This window comes from Coffea eugenioides, chromosome 3, assembly GCF_003713205.1.
Source record: "Coffea eugenioides isolate CCC68of chromosome 3, Ceug_1.0, whole genome shotgun sequence".
In the NCBI taxonomy this organism is placed as follows: Eukaryota; Viridiplantae; Streptophyta; class Magnoliopsida; order Gentianales; family Rubiaceae; genus Coffea; species Coffea eugenioides.
In genome coordinates this window covers 33,750,330-33,770,805 of record NC_040037.1, presented here as the reverse complement: position 1 = coordinate 33,770,805, position 20,476 = coordinate 33,750,330, and the positions used below count along the sequence as shown (strand labels likewise).

Sequence of the window (20,476 nt, the reverse complement as noted above, 5' to 3'; positions counted from 1 at the left end):
TAAGCTTTTGCAAAGTCAGTGTTCACACACGTATTCTATACGGCTTCGAAAGGTAAAAATCAAAGGATAATTAATATTTTTCAAGGCCTTCTTGTTAGCAGCCAAGCATGAGCGGCAAATGACTATAGCCCTGACGAAAATAGTCATTAGCTTGACCACAAACTAAAGCTTTTGTTGTTTTTTGACTTTGGGAAAAATTAAAAATTAATGGAATCAGATGCATTTCCCACAAACCCATTATAGTTATTGACAAGGAATGAGAATTGTGCGTCTAGAAATGCCAATTATTTGTTCTTATCTGAGTGGAGGAAAAAAGTTGCCAAGAAGCTTCAAGTTCCTTTCCCTTTCTTGCATAAGAATTTATTTCAGAGACTATTTCACACGTCTATACTTTAGGGAAAATAAAATAAAACAACTAACTCCAAGTTTGTAAAAATTTTCACAAATGCTACTATGGTTTTTGTAAACATTTGCAGTCACCCGAGAGTGACGAGACAATCAATTTATTGGATATGTATTTATATTTTTATTTTCGAAAAAGGATCAGTAGTTGACAAAAATCAAGATTTATATATCCTTTTTCTTTCAAATTTCAGGTCTGACATAGTAATCTACATATTAGGATTTTTAAATGTTGTTTTATGATAGACGAATAGCATAAGTAATAAAGATTTTTTAAATATTATTTCATGATAGACGAATAATAAAAAATAATAAGAATTTTTTAGACGTTATTTCATGATAGATGAATAACAAGACATTCAATTCTAGACAATATTATTAAAATGGTTTTCGTTAGTTCGAGAATTCCAAGTTGGGCTCTTGACGCATCAAAATTAAGAAGAGATTATGTGGAAAATTTGAAGGTTTCAGAGATGGCTCTTTTGAAACTTGGGAAGGGTTTGACCTGAGTTTTCCACTAAAAAGACTCAAACATAAACAATTGAATATTCTAACCCTCTAGAGATACGTCTGTATTACTTTTTATGTAAGCGTAAACGTTTTAGGATCCCACTTCATAGAGCCTTCATGCTGCAGAAAAGGACCAATAAGCTGCTTTCTCTGCTGATATATATTCATTTTCTGATGTAATTCAAGTTCTTGCTTGATTTAAAGGAGTCTTCAAAGCCAAATTCAGGGACAAAAAGCCTACCATTTTTTAGGCAGATTTGAGAGTTCAAGTTTGTGAAGACACTCATGTTGGTTTCGTCAACCTAGAATTTAAACTGAGCTCAAGGAAAAGATCAGGTTCTTAGGCTGTTAACATTCAACAAAAGCTCTGGGAGCACATTTTTAGGTTCTGCAGATTCAACAGAAGACGTTCTTACTTTCTGCAGGTCGGTTTTTCCCATTTTGTTTCTCTCTCTTTTCCTTCATGGTTTTCTACATTTCTCAATGATACTTTGTTCTGATTGCGATTGCATCCTTTGTTTGTCCAGTTCAGTAGTTTAGAACCCAAGTTAATAAAAAGGCAGGGCAAGGGAAGAGAAGGGGGGGGGGGGGGGGGTGGTGGATTCTGGAGACTTGATATCCAGAGAACCTGGCCCATGTATAAGAAGAATTGTCATGGATGAAATTCAATGCATGTTTGGAAAACCAAACAAGGAAAACTGTAATCATCTTCTAAGGAAATATGGTACTCATTTTGGCAAGTGGATAACTCAAATTATCCCTTGAATACGCTCACTTAGGCTGGTTTCTGGGAAAATTTTCAATTAACTTCACAGAGTTTTTCCATTTCCAAGTCTTCCTTTATTGCTTCCAACTTGACTTATGAACATTCGAAAATAACGAGGCTTTCCTATTCTGCCTCTCCCTTTCTGGAAGTTCCTAAAACTACAAATCATGTCATTAAAGTCCTTGCCACACAGCAATTCAATATCTCCTTTGAATCTTGAACTCCCTTCATTCTTGACCATGTATATAACCTGGAACGTGATCTTTGGTAGTTTATGTTGTCTGACTAAGTCATTCAAACTTCAAAGGAGCCATAGTTGAGCAGGTTGCGCGTGTGTGTGTGTGTTTATTTTCTTTTTGTTTCTTTTCATTTTTTAAATGTTAAACTTTGCTGAAAGGTTCGGTTCTAATTTCCTGGTAATGGAGTTTTGGCTGCAAAAGGAGAACGAGAAATTTGAGTTGTTTATTTCAACTTGTTAAGAAACTGACGAACTAAAATGACAGGTACAAAACATGGGCTCCATAAGAAGCTCAAAAATGGCTACAACTTTAATTCTCATGGTAATGATTATCGCTCCAAACGTCAAACAACTTGCAGGACTCACAGTCTCATCAGATAATTTTGAGTCAGGTGACTACTAACTATCTCTCATCAACTTGCTAATTATAATATTTAATTTGTTTTAGAGCCAAGGCCCCCTTTTGCAACCTTAAAAATGGTTAATTTCTTTTTGGTTCTTTTATCAGTTTGCAATCTTAAAAATTTTCTAAAATGATTTTAAAAAATTGGGTTGTTGAACGCTAGTTTTAGGCCAGTTTTACTAAATATTTTGGGAAAATTAAAAATCAGAAAGAATTTATCAATAGACATTTTCCCTAAACAGCAATCCATACTGATACTAAGTTTTTTTTTTTTTGGGTTGAACTTAATAAGCAATGCACCAAACTCGGCCAAAATATGCAGATGCGCTCAATATTAACTCAATCATATTTTTTACTAGATGTATTCTTGTTTTCAGGAAGGCAGTTAAAGCAAACCAAAAATGCTTCAGAACAAGTAAAACAATCAGATGACACCGTGCGAGCCGATCCCCTAGACCATTTGAGGAAATATAGGGGAGGATATGACATTACCAACATGCATTATTGGAGTGTAAGTATGCTGCATTTTTTTTGTCTAATCTTTCCTGTGAAAAATGATATGAAAAAAAAATGTACTTATACAACTTATGCATTATTTTTGATTTTCTGTAGTCCACCGCTTTCACAGGCATATATGGATATGCCATTGCAGCTATATGGGCAATTTGTGGGCTGATATATGGAGCATATTCGCTAGTGACCTCCTTTTGTTGGAAAACGAACAGAGAAGAAAAATTCAAGAAGACATCATCTTGCCGAAAGAAGTGTTATCCATGGTCTAGGGTTTTAGTAGTTCTTTTCACCATCTTGGCAATGTAAGTCAATGAACATCCCCTCCTCTAGCTTCTTTAACAATGTCAAGTGTTTGCCTCTTTTTACAATGTCCATTGATCAGAGACTAACACTGTGATTCTTAATCTTTCTTATTCTTGCTCCAACTAAGTTTTCCCTGGATTAATTTTATTTTAAACTCTTAAAATATCAGGCATGTGAATTTCTCTGTCACTGTCAATGCCTGGACTTCAAATTTACTCCACTTTGCCTTAATTGGTAACTCAATGTGATTTGTTGGACCAAAAATTGGTTTTTGAACAGCATATTGGCCTTTAGGAAGGCCAAAAAAAAAAAAGAGTAACAATGACAGCAATAGGTTAAATTTTTTTTTTCCGAAACAATAGAATTTTATATCATAACCAAACTGTACAGTGTTGGAGCAAGGGGTCCTATTTTTACAGTAGTGCATTTAGCACTATGGGGGTGGAGTAGTTCCACTCCATGTCACAAAAGTTCAAAGGAGCAATTTTGCTCAGACTCTAGCATAGGCTATCAGTATCCTCATTCAACCCAGTATTAGGTTAAATGCTGTAGTGACTTAGTGAACTTGATCATCCTACCCAGTATTAGTAATATATCTGACAGAGTAAAAACTCAAGGGTGACAATAGTCCATATTAATGCTATGAGAAATGCAGTTAAAAAGTCACTAGGTACGCCTTCATAATGCAGAATTTAGAGCACTGATTCAATGTTTGTTGTAATATTATCAAATGCAGAATTGGGTGCGGACTTTTTTTGGGAGGAAATGCAAAATTTCACTCGAGAGCCACAACGGTGGTAGATATTCTTATTGATACGGCAGACCACGCATCTGATACCATATATAACACAACTGAAGCAATGAAAGACCTGAGCGCTAACTTGGCAGCAGATGCTGAAAGTGGAGATGCCACTAGGTTCCTGAAATCTACAGCCCAAAGTCTTGATACTGAGGCTGATGATATACATAGACAAGCAAGGAAGCATAGGAGGGCAATCTACAACGGCCTCAAGATAGTGTAATCATTTAATCCCTCTTTAGTGTCAATACATTCAATTTTATACTTCCCTTCATACATTTTGATGAATGACCCCTTCTTTCTTCTTGCAGGTACATAATAACTACAGTTACAATTTCATTGAACTTGGTTGCAGCAATCGCTTTATCAGGTCTGCAAATTGCTTGCATTACATACCTTTCTCTCTTCTATTTATCAACTAAGAGTCTGGTAAAACAGTTATATGTTAGCCACTAAGTTCTCATTGAAATCCCACCAATATGCGAATCACAGTCTTAGGTATATACAATGATTGACATTTCACATTATGTACGCTTGCTTCCTAATGCCAATACATATCCTAAATGTGTGGTGTTAACATCATAGACAGAACAAGTCCAACCAGAAGCTAAATTCATCACTAAGAATATCTTATGCGACAAAATTAATTAAGAACTCTCAGATTCTAAACTGAGAACAAATTATTTCCCCTTGCAACATCACTTGAAGGGCATAATGCAAAATATTCTATTTAAAAGAAATGTATAAACTGACCAACCTAGGTTGGAAAATCTAAAAGATCAAAATTTTAAGTTGTTATACAATTGTTATCGTTGCCGGAAAAAAAAAAAGAATTTCAAGTTGATTTCAATGTTGCATCTTTAGAATTATTGTTCCTAATGGTGAAACTTCTATATCTGCAGTTTCTGGAGTCCTAAAATTACGAAGAATTCTTCGCCTGTAAGTATCTTGCTTTCCATGTAAGATGAAGATCACTTTTATTGAAACGCCAAAATCTATTTTGATGATGATAATAATAATAATAATTTGAAAAAGCAAATTTTCCTAACAAGCTTGTCACTTTTGCAGGATGGTTATACTATGTTGGATCCTCACAGTCTTGTGCTGGTTATTTTCCGGAATCTACTTTTTCATAGAAAAGTATGTCTTATTCAGAGTACCTTTTTGTGCAAAGTTTCATCATACAACCAAATGGCAAATAAGAAGGGCAGTTTCCATAGATACAAGTAAAAATATTTGCTGTTTCCAGTTTTGCAGATGACACATGCACAGCCCTTGAAGGATTCCGACAAGATCCGTACAACAACAGCTTGAGTTCAATTCTACCTTGCGATGAACTTTCGTCAGCCAAATCAGTTCTTCGTCATGTCAGTGCAGAGGTATACAACGTGGTTCACGAGGTAGGATCACCAACCAGTCAAGTTTTACTATGTAAATTTAACTAAAAATTTGTAACCTTCCGTCCGTACGTAATAAAAAATGAACAGCTTAATTGCAAACGAAAAGAGAGGGGAAAGGGGAGCACACAGAAAAAATGCACATAGAAGTCCTTTTACTAGTAGTTTACTATCATCTCCAAGAATGCAGTATACTACTAGTAGTACTCACTTATTGGTGCAAAAGGAGCAAATAATGGCAGTCACTGACTCATCTTTCTGAATATCTTATAATATGGCAGGTAAACAGCAACATTTCTACCAGATATGGAAACATATTTCAAATCTGCAATCCTTTCTCAGGACCACCACATTATCACTACCAGCCACAAGATTGTCCAGCCAACGCATATAAAATAGGGGATATTCCACAGGTATGCAAAATAGCTAAAGACTCGATACAAACATTAGATGCTGCAGAAACAAATGATTTGTGTGCCTACGAAGACCTGACTGTTTATTACATGCAGCATTCTAATTTCAAGCAAACTGCTGCAAAATTTTTAAATGAACTTACTTGAATTATAAGCTATTTTCATCAGCCCTACTGCATGATCTTATAAAGAAATGAAAATCAACTGATCAAAGAACAATGTGTACTTTTAGGAAACATGAATCTCTCCTAACATTTTTTCCATTTCTTTTCTACATCAAGCTATTGAAGCAGGTGACATGTCCTGATTCTGAGCAAGGTTGCACGGGAGGAATTGTAATTCCCACCAAGTACTACAATAGATTGGAGATATACACAACTTCAATACAGAGGTTACTGAATGAATATCCTGATATGGAAAGCCTGGTTGAGTGTCAGACAGTAACAACCGCCTTTTCAGAAATCCTAAACACACACTGTAAACCCCTAAAACGATACACAAGGATGGTCTGGGCAGCAATGGTATTCTTGTCAACGGTAATGGTGGCTTTAATTCTATTATGGACAACTGAAGCACACTATGAGCAGTACCAGCATTCTTCAGATGGTTCTATGAAACCCTTTTCAACATCAGCAGACAAGCTGGAATCAGGAACAGCTGAGGCACCTAATAATGGCTCAATACCTAGTTCAGTTCTTTAAGTAACAACCAACCTCCACAACAACACCGACAGTAGAAACATGAATCACAGGGGTGCTATCAAGTTGAAGAGTTAAATTTAAAATTATAGCTAGATATATACAAACCAGCAAATTTTGAAAAAATCAACTAGATAGCTTAGGAAAACATGATACAATTCAACACATTTATTCTCCACAAGAATAGTTCTATAGAATCAACCCTATATTCATAGAATGCCATCAATGGGGACAAACCCCTCAGTTATTCATTTATAATTCTTTTCATAAGAAATGTGTACAGCTTAAAAAGATACTCATTCTACAGATACTCTGTATATAGTCTTAAACACTGGTTACTGTGAATTGAGGCAACAAAGACATTTATTCTACAGGGAATGAAAAACTAAGTTTCCATCCGCATTATTTGACTTTAATTTGGACAGATTTCCAAAGAAATATGTATACTACATTGTTAAATGACAAGAAAATTGAAATAGGATTCTAATATACTAACTGGAGTTAGAATGGCAAGCAGCTTATGAAGTGAGTAGTTTATTATGAATTCCAAATCTGTCAAATAGTATTCCCTATCCCTATGGATCTGATGAAAAGTAGTGCTCGCAACTTACACATTCTACGAAACATAGGTGTGTTCAATGCAACTATTTCAAAAAAAATTGTGTCGAAATCCTACGATGCAGATGGATTCCAAAAGAAATTCATTAAGCTCAAAACCAAGTGACACACATATTGCATCGACAATATAAGAAACTCAAATGGACGTAGGGATACATTATAGAAGATAGATTTAAATTAGCAGGCCACATCCTAAATTACATGAGGAAATTTTTAGTGCATTTACAGCTATAAAAATCCAGAAGTCAAAAGAAAAACCAAACAACATCGTTTCCACTTAGAAACTTTCATTTGCTAAATCAATTAAAAGCCCCGATTAGCAAACAAAATCTCTGAATTCAAAGAAAAGCAAATTATAACACTTAATACAACATATACACAGAGACAGCGAAAGTGGGGGGAGAGGCGAGGGAGAGAGAGCCTTTTGATATATTAATATTATAGTCAAATATGCCCCTATCTTTCATTGTTAGATCAAAATCATATTATTCAGGGGAAAGAAAGTAAATGTAATCATCTTCGATATCAAAATCTATAAATTTAATGATTACTCAAAATAGTACTATTGAATCCTATGGATTTGATCAAAAGTTCTTAATCAAAACTTAAACATTCTATGAAACTTAGAAGCGTTCTATGCTAAAGATAGTAAATCAATTGTGCCCAAATTCTTAAATCCAAAAGGACTACAAAAGAAATTTGTCAAGCTCAAAAAACTAACCAAAAGACTTTATATTGCATCAACAACAATATATTCAAATCGACGTAGGGATACAGAATAGATGATAGATTTCAATTTTTAGGCTGCTCACTAAATTACATGAGGAACTTTATAGTGCATTCAAGGTATATAAAACATCATTGCCCACAAAAACAGTCAATCACTAAATCTATTAAAAGCACCAAGTAGCCAACAAAAATTCCACATTCAAAGAAAAATAAATGAAATAACAGAGAGAAACAGACAGACAGTGAAGAGGGAGAGAGGGAGAGAGAGAGAGAGCCTCCATATACACTAATGTTATTCCAAAATATGCACCTATCTTTCAGTGTCAAATCAGAATCATATAATTCCCAGAAATAGAGTAACTGTAAACAGATTAGAAATTATACTTTTTAAATCCAATAATTGCTGAAAATACCAAAACAGCATAAGGCCATAATGTACAATGAACCCAGGATGGCCAGAAAAAAATTCCAGAACAATATAACCTTGCAATTGTCGACACTCAAAATCTATGATGAGTTGAAGTCCCAATAAAACAGCACTCCACGTAATTATTTCAAATCACTACCACCCTGCAAAGGGGGATAAAAGGTGCAAAAGCTGTAAGCAACAACTGCATGGCCATTGAAGCAGCAATACAATCTATGATCTTTTCTTACCAAAATAAGCAAAATAAACCAAACCTATCTTGTTCGTCAAGATTATTTAGAGTAATTTAAAATCACAAAGATGTAAGTTTGCTCTTAAATACAAAAGAGGTAGACTTAAGATCTAAATCTCAATCCTGTAGAAGAAAAATTAAAGACAAGGCAGCAACATAAGTTTAAATCTCCTAAGAAAATGCTTGGAGAAAATAGACGATCCAATGTTTTAATATCTTCTAATCCTTATTTGGCTTACAAAACAAAAAATAGAAATAATAGCAGAAAGAAAATCTGTCAATTCTTAAGTATTGAAGTTAACTGTTTGTTCTTTTCTCTCTCACTCAGTTTTGTCTTCTAATTCCTTCTCTTCCATCTCCATAAGGATTAGGAAAGGGCAAACTCTGATACTTGGTCCATATAATATGACAAGTGAAATTGGACTTCAAACCATCACTTTCCTCTAGATATGTTTTGGGATGCAATTTCACTTGCAACTACTTGTCTAATGAGGTCAAATTTTGATGAATAAACAACAAAAGACAGATATTGCAGAGTTGCAACACTTCTCCTATTATAACTGCACCACTCAAAAGGAGAAACAATAAAACCAAAACAGTGTTGTGCCTGCCGATCAAAAGTCCCTACAGGACCTTTTTGGTTAAAAAGAACCTTCCTTGCACTACATTCATTCATTTAATTATTTGGTTTTAGGAACCTTTCTTTCTTAAGCTATATTGTCAGGAAATTGAAAAGTTTAAATACTGTAAGAAGAAATTTGGACAAAAAACTTGGATGAAGGAAAATTAAATGTAGAAACAAGTATAATGCAATAAACAATCTTTTCGTCAATGAATGACTTAGACCATAAGTTAGTCCCTTGATTCTAATAGGCCATAATTGATGAATCCTTTGTGACGTTTCAGGGTTAAAATACTTGACACAAAAGTGTGAGACATGTGGAACCTGTTGCTAAACAATGGAATGTTCAAAATCTGTCAAGGACTAACGAAGAATACTTTTTCTAAACAAACATTAATGGCAGTCTCCTTCAAGAAGTACAACAAAGATTTCATGACATTGAGTAACAGAAAGATACAACTTTTGGTACTTAAATTTCAATCAAAACCTAATAATAAATGAACAACAATTGCTTCTAAAAGTTCCACATTCTTAGATGACAATAGACACAAAGCACTATCATAATAACAAAGTCCAAAAGACTAATGTTGATCTTATGCTGCCATGCTGCATATCCAAACAAGATTCAGATTCAACCTCTTCTTTGTTTCTGAATCATGTCATTGTGCAGGGGATGGTGCACGCGAAAGTGTGAAGCAACAGTAGTGGACAGGACCAATAAAACTACAGCTGGGAATGTGGATTCAGAAACTTATTTATCCATTACTCCCAACGCATTTACTGACCACTACTGCTGTTCGCATTACCCAAAAGGGTAATACAGAAAAAAATTCCTAAAAAAACCAATAAAAAAATCTAAACGGATTCGAATCAGAAATTCTACCTTTTTACCTTAGATACTAACAAACCAGCTTAACCTAGCCAAAACTCCTAAAGCAACTGAACTCAATAATACAAATCCTTTGATGCCATATAACAGAAACTACAAATTGTATCTCAATCAATTAAAACCAGGGACCAAACAAGTACATAATCTACATGATAACCCTAAAAGTATAATACATAAAATTATAATAACACTAAAAATAAAATCTAACCAGAATAAACACAAACTAAATAACAATTGCAGCCAGCAAATTAAAATTTCCATTGCGTACCGATTGGACATTAGATTTGGGATTATTCAGGCAAACCCGTTCCAGATTAGTAACTCTCGTATTAAGGACATTGTATTCCTCGTTAGCCTGTTACACCAAAAGTATCAAGAAAAATATATATAACTCTGAAATTTCACAAATATATAAAAATCGAAAATTTTTTTTTTTTTTTTGGGTTCTTTTACTTGGGAAAAGTGAGCGTTGCGATGGGCCTGAAGGTCTTTGTAGACAAAGACGCCGATTGTCGCAGAGGCCGCAGTGAAACCAAAAGCAAACCATCCTAACCTCTGTCTGATCATTTTTTTCCTTTGGAGAGGGAGGGGAGAATTAGGGTTTAATGCTCGGTGATTTCTCCAGCGGAGGTTTGGCCACAGATTGCAGGTGCACCGTAGTTATAATCCCGACTTGGCACCGGGTGGATGGATCATCGGTTCAACCGGTAAATAGGTGATTGAATCTATATGTCATTAAAATAATATAAACACAAATACATACACATACACACACACATATACATATATTTATTTATTTATTTATTTATTTAAAACTTATAAATAATCTACTTTTAGATTTTAAATATTGTAAAGAGATACATACATTTATAGAAGATTCAATTTTAATTTACACACTTTGCAAATATAGTTTATATAGTATAACATAAAACACTATTATTTTATTTGATAATTCAATAAGCTTTTAAGAATTGCATTACTTTGGTATGTATATGTTTTTTTTCATAAAAATGATATAAAGTCTTTGAATATATACTGTTTTCATGATGATAGTATTTGTATTTTGAAAATTAAAGAGATTAATTGTAGAATAAGGAAATAGGGAAAATGCACTTTTCATCCTCAATATTTAAGGTGTTAACCAATTTCATCCTTAAAGTTTTGTGCAAAACACATTTCATCCTCATAATTTTTTAATTTTCACTAATTTTGCCCCTAAAGTTTATGTTGAACACATTTCATGCTCATAGTTTTATAATTCCTATCAATTAAGGACAATTAAATGATTGTTAACCAATTTAGACATAATATCATCACATGTCCGATTAATAATTTTATTATTAATACTTAATTCAATTATTGATTAATTTATAGAAATAACAACCAGTGTTTTTGGATAGGAGACTATCTCTTTTTTTTTTCCTTTAAATTGTGATATGATGTATTTGAGACAAAATAAATAGATTGAAAAATAAATAGAAGATTGAAAAACATGTATATGATGCAACAAAACAAAATTTTGCAAAAAAATCACAATCCAAACCATTTATTCTTTCGCATTAATATTTTTCTCCAATTAGTTGTAATGCATTTGTTTGACATTTTTCTTGAATTGGCTATAGTGGGGTTGTTTATTTTCCACTGACTTCATTTTCTTTGGATTTTCTTGTTCGATTGTGATTAATAAGAGAATAATGGTAGTTAAAAATTCCTTAGTCTTTTTTGTACTAAATGAGAAAGTGAATTAAGAAAAGATTTTTGAATTTTTGGTTGATCCATTTTTTTTTTTTAACTAATGGGCATGTCGTGGTCAAGTGACGCTATCCCATTCAAATTGCTTGACAATCTACCAATTGTCCTCAAATAGCCAAATTTAGGAAACTATTGCGATGAAATGTGTTTGCATAAAACTTTAAGGATGAAATTAAACAAAAGCATAAAATTACAAGGATGAAATGTGTTTTGCTTGAAATTTTAGGGATGAAATTGGTTAGCACCTTAAACATTAGGGATGAAAAGTGCATTTTTCCCGAAGGAAATATATCTTTCAATATACAATGCATGAGGCATGGGTTTGGTATTAAAATTCCTTTTAGTCTTGTGTTATATTTTTGGATTAATTGCATTTTGCACTCTCAACTATGCGGGCTTAGCACTTTACACGCTAACATTCAATTTTTCGCACTTTAATTCAATTGTCTGAACTTCGATTGATAATTGTGTAATTTTGTTGGCACTTCATTAGTGAAAAGACCATTTGCACCTTAAGATTTATATAAGAGGCTAAAATTACCCTTCAATGAATTGGCGCCTAAGGTACTTCTAGTTTTCCTCTAATTGGAGATGATACATATTATATTAAATCTTATTTATCTATGTATGTACAGAAGTTTAGCCAAAATTCAAAAATATGGTTCTCTAAATCTCTTATTATTCTAGATAACAAAAATAGCTTCTTTATGCAATAGTAGAAATTTAGATTCTATACCCTTGATTTGCAGTTTAAGCGTGGAGTAGTTTCTCGTAACAAAATCTTATTTAATTAGGTATGATAACTATAAAAGCAATGATTTGCTTTTGGACCATATGTAGCCATAAAGACATTTGTTTCATATTTTTGAAAGTTTCTACAAATAACCATACTTTAAAAGGGTAGATCCACTGTCATACCTCAAACAAACATAGTAGATCAATATATTCACGCGATTATCTATTTTTTTCCTAATACCTATCCAAAGATTCTGTAACAACTCCAAAATTATGCAATTTTCTTCTCTCTTAAGTTTGCATCTATCCTCTTCCTATCACTATGCTTCTTTTGGTGAATAATGTTGTGATCTTCCTACTTTATCTTCTTTATTCCTCAAAATTTAGAGAAATTTCATATGGAAGCCTCAAAAGAGAAAAGAAAACCTTGTTATTTATCCAAAAAGTCGATATGGTGAGATGACAAGAGTAGGGTTGATGGGAAAGCAAATGAAGCTTCGACAAAATGACACAATTTTGATGGGTACTTTCAAAAGTAGATCAAAATATTGAAAGGGTAAATTTGCCATCTCATGCCTTTAATTGCCACATAACAGGTGATTGAAATGAAGTGCAAAAAATGCAATGTTTGAGGTAGTAAAACATGAAAATTAATAGTTTGACGGGTACAAATTGCCATTAACCCTTTATTTTTTTTCAATTTTACCCTCATAAAAGTAAAGATTTACTAAATATAACTACCAAAATTAAGTAATTTCTAACAACTTTTACCGTTTCAATTTCCAATTCCTTTTTCTTTTGTTTGCACATAAAAAAGCATGACTTCTTTCGTTTGTTTTTGCAATAAAAAAACTTCTAATAACTTCCATTGGTTTTAAGAAAGCAACTCAAATTTTTTTTTTCCTTAATTTGCACACCCATAGGCAAGGTTTGCCATCTCAACCAATTTTGAGATGATTCCAGCGAGTCATAACTAGAACAAGAGAGGTCGGTATGAAACCCCCACCCAAATTGGTGATTGATTAGTTACTGAGTCAAGTCACCAAGACTAGATATTTGTGAACCTCATTGACATTCTCCAAGTTGAATCAAGAGTCATAATTTAGTCCTTTTGGAACCAAAAGACTTAGTTTTTTGAGAGATGAAAAGTCGCTAGTTTTTATAAAAAAGAAAGAGAAGCCCTTTTCCTTTATTGTCTCAATCATAAAGGAAGTGCCAAGGGAAACTTGAGTGGAGTTGAGAGGGAAGCAAAGAGAGAAAATAGGGTAGAGTTGGCTCTAATAATGAAAACGAAAGAGGGTATAACAAGAATTGTAACTGCGTGAAGATTAAAGAAGAAAAAGGCAATAATAGGTGCAGTTGAATTGTTTCTTTTCTTTTTCCTTCTCTTAAGCAGATCACTTGAAAAATATAGAAAACAAGAAAGAGAATTGAAAAAAAAGGACGGGCTGATACTATTTCCTTTTTCCACCCCAAGACCAATTAAACTTTGTTAAGTCCCCATAGGTAGTACAGTTCCAATATTTGCTCAAGACACTTGGTGATTTTAGTATCATCTAACCCACACTTGCCAAACAAAAGGTATGTTTATTTATTTCTATTAATTTTCTCATTTTGATCATTCAAAGTTTTGATGATAAAATTATTTATTTATAATTTTTAGAGTTTTTAATTTTAGTGTACTCTTTTTCCCAAACCTAGTATATAGTATATTTGTTATTTGATATTTGGTATTTGCAAATTTATAAGATGCATTTAGGTACTTTGTACGTTTTCTTAAGAATATAATTACTAGGACTCTATATGGTTTAGAGAATATATGAAAAAGAAGTTTTTTATTTTTGGAGTTTACAGTAACACACTCCAAAATATATCCTCAAAAACACTCCAAATACATATATTTCAAATACACCTAACAAAAGTAAACCTTATACCTCTCTTTTCTTCCACCCACTACCCACTACCGTTACCCATCACATACCACCACCCAGCTCCACTTACCCTTCTTCCTCCTCTACCGCTATCACTCCTTCCCCCTCTCTTGTTTTCTCTTACTTTCTCTCCATTTCCTTCCTCACTCATCCTCTTTCTTCTCTCATCTTCTTCCTTCTTCTCTCTCCTCCCCCTTCCCTTCTTCCCCTTTGGTAGCAAGCCACGACCAGATCTGGTCACAACTAAAGACCTATCATAACAAAAATTTGATTGTTCATGACTTATGATCTATAAGAACAAATGCCATGTAAGCAACTGGAGAGCAAGGATGATGAAAGTGACAAGAATAATAGAGAAATAGAGTATATAACAACTATTACATCAATTGATGAATGGGTCACTATTAGAAACAACTTAGCTGTAGAAATGTCCAATAGTTAGAGAGTTGGAGTTGATATTAATCAACTATACATTCTTGAAGACCCTATGGTCTTTAATACACTTATTTTTATGATTAACAAACAACTAATGAAGTGTATTAATGTTTTTACTTAAATGTAATGATAGAAAATGAGTAGAATTAATGAAAATGCAATCGGACTCAATGCGGACACATAACTTATACCAAGTAGACATCCGGTTGCATGGAAAGTAGGAAATAGAAGTTGGCCATGCAGACTCAATGTGGACACAAATACGGACCTGATGCGAATTCAATACGGAATAGCTCTATTTTTTTTATTATTGGAAACACATTTCAGATGTCTATAAAAAGCTATGACTATATATTTCAGCAACAACAAGTGAAAAAACATTGTCAAGAGCTTACAAGTCAATTCCTTCTAGCTATTCTTCAAAATAAAAAAATGTAAACATGAATATCCTTTGTGACAACCCCATTTCTGCTCAAGGCGTACCCAAGGGTTTGGCGGACCGCTTGCCCAACTCTCACCAGGAGTCACTCACTAATAATCTTGGAATAGTCTGTCACACCTCTAAATTGACATAAAAGTTCTATTCAACCAAGAATTTCAACTTGATTTACAACCCAAAAGTGAAGTATAGGATTACAGTACCAAATCTCCAAAATACATTCCATCTATAAAAATGCGAATACATGAAAATTATACACCCTAGTTCATGCCTACTTGCTCCGGCCTTCATTCCTATAAGGATAACAAAACTAAAGGAATGAGTTAAAAGCTCAGCGAGGTTCTCAAACCAGCAGTTAAGTAGATAAAACATAGAAGTATCACATTTAACACTTTTCACACTTTGCACAGTAATAATGCAGTCATTCAAGAAACAAATATTCAATTATTGGAAGAATACGTGCTCACTTGGAGCTATTCATTCATTCAGTCATTCAATCTCCGACCATTTCCCTTATTCCACTACATTTGAAAACATTTAACAATAAAAACTCTTTCAGTGTTCATTTCATTCAGTCAGTCATTTCATTCATTTCGTTTCATTCATTGGCCAGTTCTCCACCAGACTTCATGGTCATACTTGAATATACCAAATATTGTCCCAGGGTCACCAGTCGCCCGACCGAGTTCGCTTCTGGCTCGAGTTGATTGCCAATGAAAGGCAGGGGCCCAGTTCAACCAAAGGCTTACATTCATGCACAAGTAACATTCAATCATTTGATCATTGAAAATTTCACGTTCACTTAGGTCAAGTGCGATAAAGTACACACTCGCCTATTGAAAATCCATTTAACAATCATTGGAAAGCATTTAACATTCAAGCAATCACTCATAGATATTTACATAGTCACTTATTGCACAAACATACAAGAAACACTCACCAATAGTCAAGTAAGTAAGACAAGAGAAAACTTTCACAAGTTCTCCTCGGGGTTTCCCTCGAATTTCTCTTGAATACCTGAGACATACACAATCAATGATTACCTATAATCGTTGAACCAAGGCCAAACAATTTCCCCTTAACCCTTCACTCAAGCATGCTCAATTTTTTGTCAAATTAAGAGAGAAACTCTCTTCACTTAACTACTAAGATAATATTCAAGGGAAGATTCAAAAGTGCTCCATTTGTACGTCAAAACGTGGCAGGAGTTTTCTTATTCAAGTCAAAAGAAAACTCATATACATAATAAATCCATGATCCAAGTATGCAATGGAGTGCAAGTAATTGAGAAAGTTAGATTTAAAAACCAGAAAATGTTTCCAAGACCCTTCCAAGTTTTGTTTGTCATTTCATAAGAAAAATCCCAATTTTTGTAATGTTTTTTGAAAAGTCATAACTCAGTTTCGTAAGTCTAAAAATCATAAATTTTATACCGTTAGAAAACATTCTCAAAACAACTCTTTAGAAGACACTTTCATAAAATTCAGTCCATAAATTAGTCAAATCTCAACCTCAATTCACTGCTCAACTGAGTGCCAAAACAGGACATTCTTGGATTTTCAGCTCACTTTGAAAATTTTCTGGTATTTTATAGAAAGTGAACCAAACCATGAATTTTACTCTATTAAAAGAGTTATAAGTCTAGTTTCAAACGCAACAAACAAAACTCAATTCTAACTTTCCTATACCAAGTTATAGTCAATTTCCGAAATCTGCGCAGACCCTCCTGCGAAAATTTCCAGCAAGCAAACAGTTTGAAAAACTAAGTCTTTCCCCTTTTAAACCTCTTTGATTTTGGATCAAAATCAATATACATATGAAGAGCAAGGTTTTAACAAATGTCTTGAACAAGAGTATATCAAAATCACCACAAAATTTCTGAAAAGAAAGCTGAAATTCCTTCTCTCCCTCTCAGCCAGCCATAACAGAAATTTTTCAGCAAAATCTCCAACAAAACTTCCAACTTTCTTACTTAAATTCCATGGTAAATGCACTATATCTTATAACTAACATGTCATGAGGCTTATAACATATGTTCTTGACAAGAAAATCCATCACAACTCCACATATACAAAGTTTCAAGTAATTACATCAAGGCTAGGAATTTTGCCTCTCAAAGTTAGAAATTGCACACAAAGACTAAAATTCACATATCAAAGTTTAAAATTTCATATCAAAGCTAGAGCATCTCTTATCAAAGCTGAAAATTCATCTCAAAACTAAAAATTGAACATTAAAGCTTAAAATTAACTAAACCCTAGCAACAACTTCACCAAACCCTAGCAAAACCATGAATTTACCATAAACATGCTTCCTTTAACTTCAATCATAATATATCTTGCATAAATTTCAAAAAACAAGTAAAAAGAGATGTTATCTAGGAATTTTACCTCAAAATCCCAATATGACAAGCAACTCAAGAGTTTTCTTCCTCAAATCACTCCACCAAAAGCTCACCTCCAAGTTTAACTTAAGATTATTCGGTGTAGATTTGGGTTGGTATTTGAATCTCTCATGGATTGAGCAAGAAAGCAAGATGGAACTTGAAAGAATTTTTGTCTTTTTTCTCTCCCTTATGGTTCGGCCATCATGGAGGAAAATGAAAGAAATTGTGGTCAATTGGAAGATAAAGATGGAAGAAAGTCTTGGTTTGATGGTTGACAAGTGTCAAGATCCAATTCCATTTCTATCCCTTTGCTCTCTTAGCCTCTAATTACTTGTTTATTCCTCTAATACACTCTTAACACTTCTAAGCATATATTTCCTCTAATACCACACCCGTTCTTGTCCACCAAATATAATATATATATCTTACTAGTCGGTCAACTACCTTAGTGTACTACGAAACTTAACATGCACTATAATATAAAAGGAAAAGAGAAAAATCTTAACTTAACCTTTAAAATCACTATCAATTAGGGCTAGCAAATAAGCAAATAAAGTAAAATGAAAAGAAAATATAAATTAATTTTTCAAAAATAGGAGAAAATTTAAAATAATTTTCGGGTACTCATACTCTTTCCCCCTTAAGAAAATTTCGTTCTCGAAATTTTATTTTTACCTTCCATTGCCTCAGATGACTCTAGAGCTTGTTGCTTGTCTATGGCGTTACCCGCGCTGGCACTCTTGGTCTATAGACGCTCAGGCGAGATGCTAATGTTCAAAGGACTGATCGGACCTGCCTTCCTCAAAAAGCACGAGAATACAGATTTGTAGTGTTTGTTCGGCCTCTACCCTTTACACGTTGGATTGTTTCCTTGACTCCACCATCACCTCAAAAACCAATACCAGACTTACCACAGTCTCAAGCTGAAGAAAAAAAGAAAAAAGAATTCATTGCTGTGGAAAAGCTGATGGGAATGGTGTCAAAGTTTAGACCGTCAATGCGATAGGATTGTGAACGAATAGAGGATGGTTTCATGATGCAGTGGGCACAAGTGTCGTTTCCTTCTTTCATTCACTTGTGTAGGGTTAGATTTATCTCCGAGGGAAAACAAAAGTTTGCAAAAGCCAAAGTTCTGAGGAAAGCCTTGTTTTCTATTCAACCTCTCTTATTTCTTCTTTGTAAAGAGGTTCTTGAGACTAACCAATTTGATGTTTTCTTACCTAGTTCTATTTCTAACCTTTTGTAGGAATATCAAAATATTTTTTTCGAGGAAATATCTAGTGGTTTACATCCAATAAGAGAAATTGAGTATCAAATTGATCTCATTCTTGGAGTATCCTTACCTAATAAGCCACCTTATATGACCAATCCCAAAGAAATCAAAGAGATGCAGCGCCAAGTGGAGGAGCTTTTGAGTAAGGGTTGGGTGTGTGAAAATCTAAGTCCTTGTGCGGTCCCAATAATACTTGTGCCATAGAAAGATGGAACATGGAGAATGTGCACCAATTATCGTGCCATTAATGCTATAATAGTAAAATATTGTCATTCTATTCCTAGACTTGACGATATGCTTAATGAACTGCATGGTGCTGTGATTTTTACTAAAATTGATTTTAAAAGTGGATATCATCAAATAAGGATGAAAGAAGGAAATGAATGGAAAACTGTATTTAAGATACAACATAGTTTGTATGAATTGGTTAGTTATGCCTTTTGGGTTAACAATGCACCTAACACATTCATGCGTCTAATAAATCATGTCTGACGTGCATTCTTAGGTAAATTTGTAATTGTTTATTTTGATGATATACTCATTTATAGTAAGAGTTTAGAGGAGCATGTCATGCATGTACAAGCTGTCCTAGAGGTTCTTCGAAAGGAACAATTGTATGCTTACCTCAAAAAGTGTACTTTCTGCACTGATCAAATTATGTTCTTAAGATATGTTGTAAGTCCGCAGGGTATACATGTTGATCAAGACAAAGTGAAAGCAATCTTTGAATGGCCTATCCCTACTTCTATTAGTGAAATAAGGAGTTTTCATGTTTTGCCTAGTTTTTATCATCGTTTTGTCAAAGATTTTAGTACAATTGCTGCACCACATACTTCAATCACCAAGAAGAACCAAGCCTTTCATTGGGAAAATAAACAAACTAAGTCGTTTTAATTATTTAAACACAAGCTCACACATGCACTTGTATTTAGTTTGCCAAATTTTGATAAGACTTTTGAAGTTGAGTGTGATGCTTCTGGTATAGGTGTCGAAGCGGTGTTGCTTCAAGAAGGGAAACCGATAGCTTACTTTAGTGAAAAGCTTAATGGTGTTTCTTTGAACTACTCCACCTATGATAAGGAGCTTTATGCATTGGTTAGAGTTTTGCAAATTTGGCAGCACTACCTAAGCCTTAAGGAGTTTGTTTTATATATTGATCATGAGTCGCTTAAATACCTCAAGTCTCAAAATAAGTTGAGCAAGCAACATGCAAGATGGATAGCATTCATTGATAGCTTTCCCTTCGTAATCAAGTATAAACTCGGGAAGAGCAATGTCGTGGCAAATGCATTGTCATGAAGATACACTTTAATCACTACTTTTGATGCTAAATTGATTGATTTTGAGTTAATTAAAGAGCACTATACTAATGATCCCGATTTTGGAGCCATTTCTTGTACTACCATGGCAAGGCCATGAGAATTATTACCTATCCCAAGCATTCTTATTTTTCATGGACAAATTGTACATTCCAACTTGTTCGTTGCATGAATTACTTATTAGGGAAGCATATGGTGGATGTCTTATGGGACACTTTGTCTATACTCCAAGACTTTGGTAAGACTT

The 20,476-nt window shown here is 33.7% G+C and overlaps 1 protein-coding gene and 1 long non-coding RNA gene across 2 annotated transcripts; one reads left to right on the top strand and one right to left on the bottom strand.

Moving 5' to 3' along the window:
* The first annotated feature begins 1,055 nt into the window (after positions 1-1,055).
* On the top strand, positions 1,056-7,625 carry LOC113764456. The gene is made up of 11 exons (XM_027308367.1): positions 1,056-1,337; positions 2,182-2,308; positions 2,697-2,830; positions 2,932-3,134; positions 3,872-4,153; positions 4,246-4,304; positions 4,837-4,873; positions 5,003-5,074; positions 5,184-5,334; positions 5,613-5,744; positions 6,026-7,625. The coding sequence occupies exons 2-11, from the start codon at positions 2,191-2,193 to the stop codon at positions 6,443-6,445; spliced, it is 1,608 nt and encodes a 535-aa protein (XP_027164168.1). The 5' UTR covers positions 1,056-1,337; positions 2,182-2,190; the 3' UTR covers positions 6,446-7,625.
* A 427-nt stretch (positions 7,626-8,052) lies between these two features.
* On the bottom strand, positions 8,053-10,652 carry LOC113764457. Its single transcript, XR_003467620.1, has 3 exons — positions 10,413-10,652; positions 10,228-10,314; positions 8,053-8,359 (listed from the first exon to the last, which is right to left on the bottom strand). It is a non-coding gene; the product is annotated as an uncharacterized LOC113764457 (long non-coding RNA).
* Between the last annotated feature and the right edge of the window lie 9,824 nt (positions 10,653-20,476).

Excerpts from the sequence above, each read along its gene's own strand:
- LOC113764456 (XM_027308367.1), top strand. The coding sequence starts at position 2,191 with ATGGGCTCCATAAGAAGCTCAAAAATGGCTACAACTTTAATTCTCATG. Across the intron at positions 5,075-5,183 it reads ATCTACTTTTTCATAGAAAA|TTTTGCAGATGACACATGCA; the intron begins GTATGTCTTATT and ends TGCTGTTTCCAG. Across the intron at positions 5,335-5,612 it reads TATACAACGTGGTTCACGAG|GTAAACAGCAACATTTCTAC; the intron begins GTAGGATCACCA and ends ATAATATGGCAG.